General features: G+C 44.3%; 1 protein-coding gene across 8 annotated transcripts in view; it reads left to right on the forward strand.

Annotated features, from left to right (window-relative positions):
- Positions 1 to 12,430, forward strand: part of CADPS (calcium dependent secretion activator) — a 466,596-nt gene that overhangs the window by 397,863 nt on the left and 56,303 nt on the right. For all 8 annotated transcript variants that reach the window (XM_078076428.1, XM_078076421.1, XM_078076426.1 and 5 more), the window contains one exon: positions 290 to 373. In XM_078076428.1, coding sequence (XP_077932554.1) covers positions 290 to 373 — 84 coding nt within the window. The remainder of the gene's footprint in view (positions 1 to 289; positions 374 to 12,430) is intronic.

Consider the following 12,430-nt stretch of genomic DNA (forward strand, 5'->3'; position numbering starts at 1 on the left):
AGTGCATTTAATATTATCGCATGCTGTATGCAACTCAATAATATTTTGTCACTTTATACTTCTGTAACGCTCTATATTTGCAATCACATAATAATGAAGAGAAAGCCGGATAAGTCAAATATTTCTGTGTGAAAGCATCTATTCCTTTCCCCAAAAGCGGGAATCAAATAATAGAAGGCAAAACCGAGCGAGGTCATTGCTAGTCTCTGTGTGATTGGGGAATGTTGCTCCTTGGTGTGAACAATTAGAGTTTGAAATAATAATTCTTCTTTTTTTGCTGTTTTACTAGTTTGTTACTATCTTGGAAGGAGTACTGGCAAAATTATCCAGATATGACGAAGGGACTTTGTTTTCTTCTTTTTTGTCATTTACCGTAAGTAAAGAGCTTCTTTCTTCCTGGTTTTCGTTTTAGTTTTGGTTTGGGTTTGGGTTTAAGGGTGAGGTGCCAATGTGTCACTTTGGTTTGGGTTATAAGTATGTTAATTGAGGTCAACTGCCAATGTATAATAACATTAGAAGAATAAGCAGGACATTTCACAACAGCAGGTAATCCAAAATCATTTCTATTTCACTTGTGAATATCCAGTATGTATGTATATATATGTATGTACACACACACACATATGTCTCTATATGTATGTATCCAAAAGAGAGTTGCTGGCCTGAGCCCACGTTAGCTATCTCAGACAAATCACTTCCTGTTTCTGGGCTACCATTTCCCCATCTGTAAATGAAGAAAATTAATTTCAAAGGTTGCAAATAGAGACCTTCGGGTCAGACAGAGCTTTTAAATATGTTTTATTTGGTCCTCACTGTGTCAGGTACACTTTTCTTAACTGAATTAGTTGCCTTCATTTAAAAATCCGGAGAATTCACAGGGATGTCCATATTCCAGGCTTTCTTCATAAAGGGCACAGTTAGCAGCTCTGGGCCTGCATGCATGCATAGCAACCGTCTGCTGGAGCCAAGTCACAGTGGTCCCCATTGACCAGACATGTGTTTGCCAGTTTCCTGTAGTGTCCTCCTGGCGATTTTGCTCATTCATATACCTGCCTGGGCTTGGGAACACCGGAGTTTACAACCTCTGGAGCAGATGACCGAATCTGTACAAATTGTGAGGGGCTCTAATTCTGTGGCAGAATTAGAAGCGAGTTTGGTTGTGGGCAGAAGCCAGCCTAATTCTCTGTAGGTAAATGACCAAAGGAGATGGTCACTGGAAATGGGCTGCTTTGGGGGCCTGGTTCTCCCACCCTTCTTGTGCTCATTGCCTATGACAGCTGCATCTTGTCCTGCCATTTCTGATAGCAGGGTTTTTGCTGGCTCTGAGACTAGCTGTTTTCCTCTGACAATGCCATAGGAAAGGCAGTCAGCTTAAGTCCTATTATCTCTGGATCTTTAAAACAGCCTTAATGTAGGAAGAATCTCCTAGAAAGGAACAGAATGCCGAGACAAGGCCCAGCACAGGCAAGGGGGTAGCACATCGTCATCTTTGGAATCTAGCAGAACCAGGTTCAAATCGCATTGCCAATATTCACCAGCTGTGTGATCTTCAGCAGCTGTCTCAGTCTCTCTCAGCCAAAGCTTTGCTTTGGTTTTGGTTTTGGCTTTGGGGAGGGGTGCTGTTGTGTAATTTTGGTTTCGGTTTGTGCATACTCGTGTTAATTGTGGTCAACTACCATGATGTATGGGAGTGAGGAGTGGATAAGGTCTTCTATGATGAGTTGTTGTGAAGATAATAATGTAAGTGAAAGCGCATAGCGTAGTCCTCGCATGAAGTAGGCCTCAATAAATGGTGGTTATCATTAATGAAAGATAACCAACATGATTATTATATAGCGCAAACACACATGCACACAAGTTCTCCCAAAATATGCCTTCCATTGGTATTTCCCATGCGTTAGATTTTCTGGGAATTAAGGGAAATGTAGACAAAAAACATTTAAAACAATTCTAGATAGCATCCATGTAGCCACATACCCAGCTTGTTTTAATATGCAGCTCTAAACTTCCAGATATAAGGAATGAACTCAGCCCCAGAATGTGACGGCCCTAGTCCCTGGAATTTAGTGGTAAATGTGGGGTAGACGATGGCAACAATAAGAAATCTATCCTGTAGCTCTCTATAGAACCACCCATAATTTGTCCCAGCTGATAGGATATCTATCCAGCCACTCCTTTGACAGACAAAGAAACCAAGGCCCAGAGAGGGGAAGTAATGTGTCCAAGGTCACACAGCAATATAGGAAGCCAGTCTCCTGCCAGCTTCCCCCACCATTGAACAGCTTCCTGGAAAGAGTGGGATTCAGCCGGCAGTTGCCTAGCACTGGAAGGCAGATGGGCAGATGAGTGGGGAAGATCCATAAAGAAGGATTCGGGGCACATGAGTGGGAAATATTAGATAATCTTTCATTCCTCAGTGAAGTCATGGAAATGGTGAAAAGAGGCAGAATTAACTGCAGCATTTCTGGAAAACATTCCCCTGACACCCACAAAAGATATCACTTTCTTCGAGTCTTCATTTTGAGCAAGTGTTTTCACTGCACTGGACTTGAACGAGTGCAAACCAGGAAAGCCTCTCTGCTTTTTTATAGAGCAGAATTCAGTCCACCCAGGGCCCCACCCTCATGACTGACTTCCCAGTAGAACTAGTGGAAGGGGGTCCCATAGCAGCAGTACGAGGACACTGTACCGGGGGGATTCTCACAGGAGGGTGAGAAACAAAGACCTAGCATAGCCTAGGCAGGAGTTTTCAAGCTGAAATTCTCATGCTCTCATCTCTTTTCTGAGACATTTTGCAGCCTCACAGCATGCCTAGTGAAGTCCCCGTAACTGCAGAACACTTCAGTGCCTGTTGCTGGGCCTGTAACTTCCCTTCCTTAGTGACACTTCTCCCACACACTTGGCCATCCCACGGCCAAAAGCACCCACTTATCATTTGCAGCCTCTGTTCTCATCTCCTGCTGGTATTCCAGCGTTGGAGAACGCGAGCTCTGCTTAGAGGTGGCAGGAATATCTATCTCCGCACGTGGATTCTGAGCTCCTGCCCAAATTTCAATGGGCCTTTGAAGACTTCCTGCAGCCCAGTTGTAGTAATCACGCCAGAGTGGAGTGGAGGCGAGAGCAGAGGGTTGAGCAGGGGCAGCGGGCATTGTGGAAAGAGCCTGGAAATCAATGAGGCGAGAGCCAGCTGTGAGTCCCGGGACCCTGGACAAAGGCAGAGAGGTGGTGCCGGCACCCTGGCAGGATTTCCTTAACTCTGCTCCCGTTTCTGATTCAATTCTTCAAGTATTACTGTGCACTTACCACGTCCCCACCTCAGCAGGGCTGCCAAGTATGAGCCATGTGCTGTGCCCCCCAGAAAGCTGACAAGTATCGACAAATATACCACCCTTTCCCCCCTCTTTCTCCCGCTGAGCGCCTCCTTTCCTGGGTGGGCTTGATTTCATGGTCCAAGCCAGACATTTTGGAAAACGTCTGCAGTGGCACGGAGCAGGCAGGAATATTTATTTCTCGTCTCCATCTGCATTGCTTCCTCTCTTGGAGAGGAGCTGGGGGGAGGAGGGAGGAGGAGATGTGGCTTCTTCGTGCCAGCCCGAGAGGCATCCAGGCACACCCCTCCTCTCTTCCCTCCCCAGCCTCAGCAGCAGGAGCAGCCTGGGATTTCTGGAGGCAGGCGCCTTTCGAACTTTGGAAAGATCAGCCCAGTTGGAAGTCGCAATTAGCAACTATCCGCCCATTTCCCCTGACTGCAAGATGTGCTTTTGTGTGGGTTGCCTGCTTGGAAGGGTCCTTGTCTGGTGGGTAGCCTCACACTGTTCTTTTAGGAGGCCAGGAAGGGGGACAAGCAGGTACCTAGGTCTCTCTCCGAACAAATTAAAATCCTTTCCTTGGTCCTATCCAGGTGTTAACAAATATGCTAGTTCTGGAATCCACTCATTCTTTCATTCACTCGTTCATTCATTCACCCAACATGTATTTACCAGGCACCTATGTGTCATGCATTGTGCTAGTTGCTGGGAACACAGCAATGAGCAAGGAAGACATGTTCTCTGTCCTTTTGGAGCTTACAGTTAGGAAAAGAGACAATAAAAAAGGAAAGAAAATTAAAGGGGGGGGAGTGCTATACAGGCCACAAACTGGAAAGAAAGGGAGAGAAAGAGAGAAAGGAGATGGGGGTAGAGTTGCTTCAGCGAGGATGGTCACGGAAGGTCTCTGAGGAGGAGGGACGTGGGGTGAAACTAAGGGGGGGTCAGCCATGGCTGGAAAAGAGGGGAGAATCTTCTAGATGGAACAGCAATTGCAATGACCAGGAGGCAGGAAAGTAGGAGGCATTTTTGTAGGATATTTTGGAAGGAACATGGACAGGATTTAGAGACTGAGCACATGTTGGGGGTGGAGACTCGATTGAAGGGGGCACCATGGAAGGCCCCTGCGCGGGGAGGTCTTGAAGAGCTCCTCTGCACCGAATGAGTCCTGACAGCCAGCGGTGTACGGCAGAAAGACAGCCGGGGGGTGGGGGGGAGACCTGGGATGGGGTCCCAGCCCTGCCCCTCACCTGGGAGCACCGTGACCTGGAACAGAGGACCACACTTGGCTTTTCATTCCCTTTGGCGTAATACGATGATGGTTTTATTAGATGAATTCAGAAGTCTAAAATAGTGACAGGAGCAACCGCTCCTGTTCTTTAAGCACTTGCTAAGTGCCTGGCACAGGGCTAAGTGCTTTAAATACATTTTTCTCATTGCATCCTCTGAACACTGCCATTCCAGCAATGCTCTTGTGCAGAAGATCAGATTGAGGCTCGGAGAGGTTAAGCCCTCCAGCTTGACCAGCGTACTCTCTCCCATCAACTCTGGAGCCTCCAAAGAGGAGTGACGATGTTGAAGGGGCCCACACCCACTCCCCTGGCAGAGAGAATGATTACCTCAAATCCTCTGAAGGCCCCTAGAATTCACTCAAGCTTCCTCCATCAAGCCAGTCCATTTGAGATGGTCACGATGGAAATGGAAGCCACGCAGGACAGGCAGGATAAAGCCCCATTCAGAGCTGTCAGGGGACTAAACCCCACCCTATGTCCAATCTCCTAGGTCTCAAATCACCCGCATTCACCCTTTCTTTCCATTTGCTAGCATTTTAATTGTTTGCCACTTAGAAATGAAACAAAGTAGACGTGCTTCTTCCTGCTAGAATCTAAGACCAGGGCTGGTGTTAAGTGCAGATCAACCAGCAGCATAGACTGCTTTTATGCAGAGCTCTTGTTGTCACACCAAAGAACAAGACTGCCACTTTGGTCAAAAGCCAGAACTGGATCAAAGGAACTCACTTCTGTCCCCAGAACATTGTGGTCAGGAAGCAGTTCAAATTTTAGAGTGGGGTGAGTGTTCATAATTGTTAGTATTATCTCTGATGACGTCTCATTTTTGCTTTGGCTTCAGGGAATGCCCAGCATGGGAGAGATGGCTTTTCATAGTGTGGGCTGGTGATGGTGGAATAGATGGAGAGGTCTTGTTCTACCCTCAGAGGGTAACATCAGCAGATTATCAGATGCTGAATACATGTGATTCAAGTCAGTTGGCTTCCTTCAGAGTGGAGATGCCTGCCTTGGACAGAAGCACCCATCATGGTGGTAATAGCTGACGTTTCCTGAACATTTACTATGCGTCAGGCACTGTGCTAAGTGATTCACGTGCATTTCTTCATTGATCCTCCCAGTCACCCTATGCAATAGATACGATTATTATCCCCATTTTACAGATGAGAGAAGTTGAGTTATTTGTCCAAAGTCATACAAGTACTAAGACTCCATCTTAGATTTATTCCTTTATTATCTCCAGAATGTTATTCTCCATAGAAGCAGAGAAACTCATAAATGAAGTCAATTAGCAACTCTTCTAGGAACCATCCACTTACTGATACCACTTCTAAGGGAAAGTCCTCTATTTTTTTCACATCTTACCAGGAATAATATTTTATAAGTAATTTACCCACCAACTGTTTTGCAATAAAACCAAAGGAATAGACATTCACAATCCCTCACTTCTTCTGTGCTTTCCACATAATCTTCAGTTTCATATTATGCCTTCATTCAACATGTTTGTTGAGTGCTTACTTGATGCTAGGCACTGGGGACATAGCAATGAGTAAGAAGGATCATGCCTCTTAGTATGCATTCTCATGAGGGAGATATATTCTCAACAAGTAGTTTACACATGTGGCAGTTTTCCCTAGAGAGGGAGAAGTAGCTGATGCAATGGGACAGTAGCCTGAAGGCACCCAACCTCATCTGGGAGGCCATGAAGGAAATGACATTTGAGCTGAGATCTAGTGGATCTTGCAAAGAAGAGAAGAAAGAGTACAGGGTACAAAGAGGAGAAAGGGAAGGTCCAGGGCATTCTGGGAACTGGAAGTCCACTGTGACTCGGGGAAAAGCCAGACTAAAAGGAGGAAAGAACAGCTAGTCTGTTAAGGAAGGAACAGCCTGATAATGAAAGAACTTGCCCATGGTGATGGGCTCAAAGGGCTTACAAGAGACATTATCCAAAACTGATTCAGCTGGAGAAGCTAAGAGAGGTCACAGAGAGACTAGCTACTGTTATCAGAAATGTGGGATTTGTAGTCTGATTTTGAAGCTTTGAGCCACCATTGGAAGGCAAGACTTATTTTGTCTAATGTAGTTTGTTCACACTGACCAAAAAAAAAAAAAAAAAAACCACCGTGCTCTGAAATGTTCAAGAATTGTAAAGCACTGATCTGCCATGCCTTCGACCGACCTCTTTCATCAGCCCTTCCCCAATGGTTCAGAACTTGACATCCACTTTGGGGTTTATGACAGATAATTTTATCACCTAGTAGGACATCATCCTCATTTCCAGTTCATGCCTTGAAAACACAGTTGACAATTAACATACCTGCTGTCCAAAGCAGCCCTGCAGACACTTTTCAGAAGAAAAAAAGAAGCATCCAGAGTTAACCATTTCCCTTAATGTTCGTTAGTAAACAGACAAACATAAGACAGACACAGTATTTTCTCCAGACTGTGAGATGCTGAGCAACCGGGTCCCAGAAATGTCAGCTATGAAAGAAATACCTAATGAATACAGATGAGGCTTCAAAAACAAAGTAATTGTTCTGAAATTAAAAGTTAGAAATGCTGCCTTGACCTCTAAACCACGTGTAATAGGAAGCTTATCACCAGAAAGTTGGAGGGAGAGCTATGATTATGAAGCCCAGACTAACAGAAATGTGGGCGAGTTAGTGAACATTTGTGAGCCTCAGTCTCTTCATCTGTTGAGTGGGGGTGCTGGTGCCTCTTTCAGAGAGCTGATGAGATGATTACAGCTACAGTGCACAGTGACCCGGCAGGACACCCTGCACTCTGTGGATGCCCAGTAAATAGCCCTTAGCCTTACCTTCAACTTCAACCTGTAAGAAGGTTTAAATGATCCTAGCACTTTTAACTATTCTCTTACCTGGTCGGTCTTTAGTATAGTAATCATTTCTCCTAAGCAACCCAAATCACTGTTCATCACAGGATCAACCAAAACTCTTCTACAGCTCCATTTCAGCACATCCTTGTACTCAAAATTCTGATTCATCAGAAATGTTTTCCACTAAGTTTAGTGTATTTTAGTATTTAGTGTTTTATTTTATTTTATTTTATTTTATTTTATTTTATTTTATTCTTATTTCTTTTAAGTAGGATCCACACCCAGTGTGGAGCCCAACACGGGTCTTGAACTCACAACCCTGAGATCAAGACCCAAGCTGAGATCAAGAGTCAGACACTTAACCAACTGAGCCACCCAGGTGCCTCTTTCGTGTTTTAATTCTTCCAGAATTTTTCATTCATACACAGTTTCTAGAATACCTATTAACCAAAATATTCAGTTAATCAGAATTGAATAACCCATTCTCCATGCTTATTTTAGGTTGAATCAGGTTTATTTCAACATACACCTAGGTTACTTGTTTGTCCGGTTCTGCCCCTTACTTGAGTATAGTCCTGGATGGGTTAATTAAGCTCTGACCTTAGTTTACAGACCTATATAATGGGCCTAATAATAAGACCTCTATTATGTGATGTTGTTAGAATTAAATGAGAAAATGTTATGTACCTGGAATGAGGTAAGCATTTGATACTTGCTTTGTTATTATTATGGTTCTTACTGTGGTTATATCACTGAGTCCTGAGTAGTAGCACCAATTACTTGATCTGTCACCATGTTTTCCATGACTGCTATATGTAAATTACTAGGCTAGGAGTTGTAAAAATAGAAAGACTTTTTTTTTTTTTAAAGATCTTAGCTCTCGTTGTCTGGAAGTTACTATCGAGAGTGCATACAACCGAAGGAACATTTGAGGTTTTCTGGTCCAGTGTTCCCAGTGATGCACTGTGTCTGCTCAGTTCCTCCCTGCTGGTGAGCGCCACTTCTCCACATATCTTCCAATCTCTGCATTTCGTGATGTCCCCCTGGCAGCTCAAAATGGACTGTGGTCAAATTCTTCCACAGAATTGGCACGTGCTGCCAAACACGGTGGCTCCTCCCTCCCTCTTCTTCCTCTTCTTCCTCCTCCTCCTTCCTTTCTATGTATCCCTGAGTGTTTTCCAAGCACCGGAGATGCACCACATGGTACCTGAGATGATGTTAGATGCCACAGAAATGCTGCATTAAACAACACTAATTCCACTGTGAAAGAATGATCCCCTTTTTAATTTCATTTTCATCTTTATCTTTATATCAAGGGGAAAGTATCCAGTGAGTGCTTATGCGTCTTTTACACTTCTCTAAAACTTCAAATCTTCATGTGTAACAGAGAGAAAGAGAGAAAGAGGGAGCAGGTCTTGGGCTCAGCACCCTCTGCCGGCAACTGTGTCCACCTAGAATATAACGATGTTATTTTTATTTATGTTGTGTGTACTTTTACTTCCTTCTCCTCTTGATTGTATCTTGATATTGATTTTCCATTTATGGCAGTGGTATACATTTTCTTTTCATAATTAAGTATTTAAAAAGTGAGGCAATTTAAAGAAGCATATTAAGTATAGAATTAAGTATAGTACAGACAGCACATGGGCCATAGCCAAAGTCAGGAACGTGGTGTTGATGCCAGAAGTTTGGGAGGTTGTGATACCTTCTCCATGCCCCCATTTTGCAGTTGTGTAAACTGAGACCAGAGAAGGAAAATGACTTGAACATCTAGACATGTTAGACACAGAACCCAGACCTTGTCCCTCATCCATTTGTTTGTCATCTCCGTTCTTTACCTGAGATGAGGAAAAAGAATTCTCCATGTGCAGCAGACCTAGACTGACTCTGATGGACAAGTTGTCACTGGCAGTGGTGATGCAAACAATCTGTGCCCTCAAGTTCAGGCTGAGGCAGCTGGGGGACAAGGGGAGGGCATCGGGCTGACAGGTGATCCCTTCATGCAGAAACGGGCCTTTCAGTCATGACAGCACGGTTCTCCTTTGCGTAGCACCAAGGAAGCCAGAGGGACACGAGTAAGACGTGGTGCTTGCCCTCTTCCAGCTTTCATTCTGTTGGGCTTCTCAGTGTTGAGAGGTGTTCTGAAGGCAGAGCAAAACCCAAAAATGCCAGAGATGGGCAGAGGCCCCACTATGATGGAATAAAAATAAGCCTTTGACCTGCTTGGAGAATTTATAAAATTAAAGCTTTTCAGTTTGTACTTCCAAGTTTCTCCTCAAATGAGAGTATGCCATGTAAATAGACAAATGGAAAAGCAGTACAGCGTCGTGAAGAGGTCACACCCTGGAGTCCAGCACACCCATATTAACACCAGCTTTGTGTCTCTGAGGAAGCTACATGATGCTGCCAGCTATGTGTCTTTGAGGAAGTTGTTAAACCTCTCTGAGCTCAGTCTCCTCATCCATCCATGTTAATAATCATCATGCCCTCCATTGTGAGGGTTAATTACTTGTAAAGTGCTTAGCCTTATGCCAGGCAAATAATAAGCATGCAACCATTGTTAAGTCATCGTTAAAAGGGTGGGTTTGAAGGAACCTTTGAGCCTTGCAGAAATCCTCGCTGGGAATGAAGGATTGGGACAGAAATTAGGGAAACTGGAAGGAAAAACATGTCTACTTCAATCGGGCATCTGTTCGGAAGCCCCAGGGGGGAAGAGAGATGAGAACATACACTTCCTGGACCCAGCCTCGGAGCACAGTACCCTGAGCAACAGGAGATACGAACAATTCTCGTTAATGAGCCTGCGGCTCCTAATCAGTGCATGGAACAGAATGCTTTTGCTGAATAGAGATCATTTCCCTGCCTCGTGCCCAGCTCCCCAGCAGAGCCAGCAGCTCTTTGTTTAATGAAAGGTAGGGACTTCGAGGAGTGTGGTGGGATGGGCTGCAGGAGGCATTATTACCCTCATTACTATGATAATAGTTTCATCACAATCAATATTTATGAACATGCACAGAAGCCGTGCAATCAACCAGCAGCCCTACAACTCAAGGTTTTCGTGTTCTTGCCTAAGGACGCTCTCCAGGAAAGCCTGGGCTCTCTCCTGCCTTCCCCCAGACCCTCAGAAGCCTACAGAGGTCCTCAGAGGTCATTTCAGAATATGCATGATGGTTGGGGCGCCTGGGTGGCTCAGTAGGTTAAGCATCTGCCTTTGGCTCAGGTCATGATCCCAGGGTCCTGGGATCGAGCCCCGCATCGGGCTCCCTGCTCAGTGGGGAGCCTGCTTCTCCCTCTCCCTCTGCCTGTCTGCCTGTTTGCCTACTTGTGATCTCTCTCTCTCTGTGTCAAATAAATAAATAAAATCTTAAAAAAAAATATTAAAGAATATGCATGATGGTTACACAACAGTTATATATGAGGTCTTATTTGTGGTAATAGGTGCATATCATCATAGGTATCTCCACAGTCATCATCTAGATTTGATCTTCAGACTTCGGGAAATTATCCTATGAATAGGTAGGGCAGTGTAGGGGTAGTGTAATATGGTGGCAGATCCTTTGAAGTTAGACCCACTTGGGTTCAAATCCTAGCTCTGAGCCGTGTTCCCTGAGGAAACCGATTTAACCACTCCGAGCCACAGTTCCTTCAGTTGTAAAATGAGAGGACAAGTTGTTAGAAGCATCAGATAAGATGGTGTCAGTTGGGCATTCAGTCATTGGTAAATGCGCCCGTAGTTTTGTATATGACTATATATATCAGGTGTTTGGTATTTCTATGCTGTCCATGAGAAACCTAAACAATGGTTTTTCCCAAACTCACAGAGCCAGGATTTGAGATGGCAGGAGAGTCCAGACTTGGACTCCAATATTCACATTCTATTATTTGAAAATTTTTCCAACACTGGTTCTATTTATAAGCAACTGAGGGAAACCTTATTTTTAAACATTGCAGTGTTTAAGTCTTTTCTTTCAAATGTGCACCAGATTTGGAAAACCAGTTGATCATTTTTCGGAGCCATGGCCACCTGGTGAGCCTCCCATAAAACATTTTTGGTGTCACAGTTCCCACATCTGCAAAAACAGCATTTATACACTCCAGCCTTTTGAAAAAGGAAAGGAAGGGAAGATGGCCTCATGACGTACATCCTCTATGTAGCATTTACGTGGTGCTTATGTGGGCACTTCATAACTGGCACTTCATAACTGGCCAGAAACACCCTTGATCTTCAGCCAGCAAAGAAGACATTTCAGCTGCTGGGTCACAGAGCTGGGGAATCCATCATGCTCTCTATGATTGCAGGTATATTTCAAGGGTTGTGTTTCTCTCTAGTCTTCCAAAAGTGTTGTAAGGGGCTTTGCCTGTAATTGTCACTTCGCCCCTGAGCAGGAGCCACTGAGGTTTGCTCAACTGCTCACCCGCACACAGAGTCCCAGTACATCCACCCACTGGTACATTCTGTCTCCCCCAGGCAGTCAGTCCCTCAGTTGGCACTAACAATGTATTCATCTTCCCCAGATGCACTTAGAGCATCCAGATTATGGATGGGGGGTGGGGTGGGGAGGGGTTGCTAGGTTTTGCTTTTGCCTTTGTAGAGGACATATCTCAGAATCATGTCCCCAGTCAACCAAAAACCTTGAAGAAGTTACTCTGGAGGAGACACATTCCTCCTGCAAAATGCCCTTCTCCACTAAAATGTTGAAAATTCTACCAATCATTTTGTTCTTTTTTCAATAATTTTTTAATGAAAGAAATATATATAGGGTTAAAAATGAAATAGTACAGACACTCATAGTAATAATTTTTTAAGAAACAACAGTTCTCTGTCCTGCCCCTTTCCACCCTTAATCCCTGACCCCAGAAAGGATCCCTGAAACAATTTTGTTTTTATCCTCATAGCCCCAAGTACTATTCTTACATTGCTATTTCTTGATTTATTGATCTTAGAGATTATTTGACTCCCTACTGTAATAGATGGAGCTTTAGCTTCTTATACTTCTCCCTCT

Source organism: Halichoerus grypus, chromosome 1 (genome assembly GCF_964656455.1).
Source record: "Halichoerus grypus chromosome 1, mHalGry1.hap1.1, whole genome shotgun sequence".
NCBI classification, from domain to species: domain Eukaryota; kingdom Metazoa; phylum Chordata; class Mammalia; order Carnivora; family Phocidae; genus Halichoerus; species Halichoerus grypus.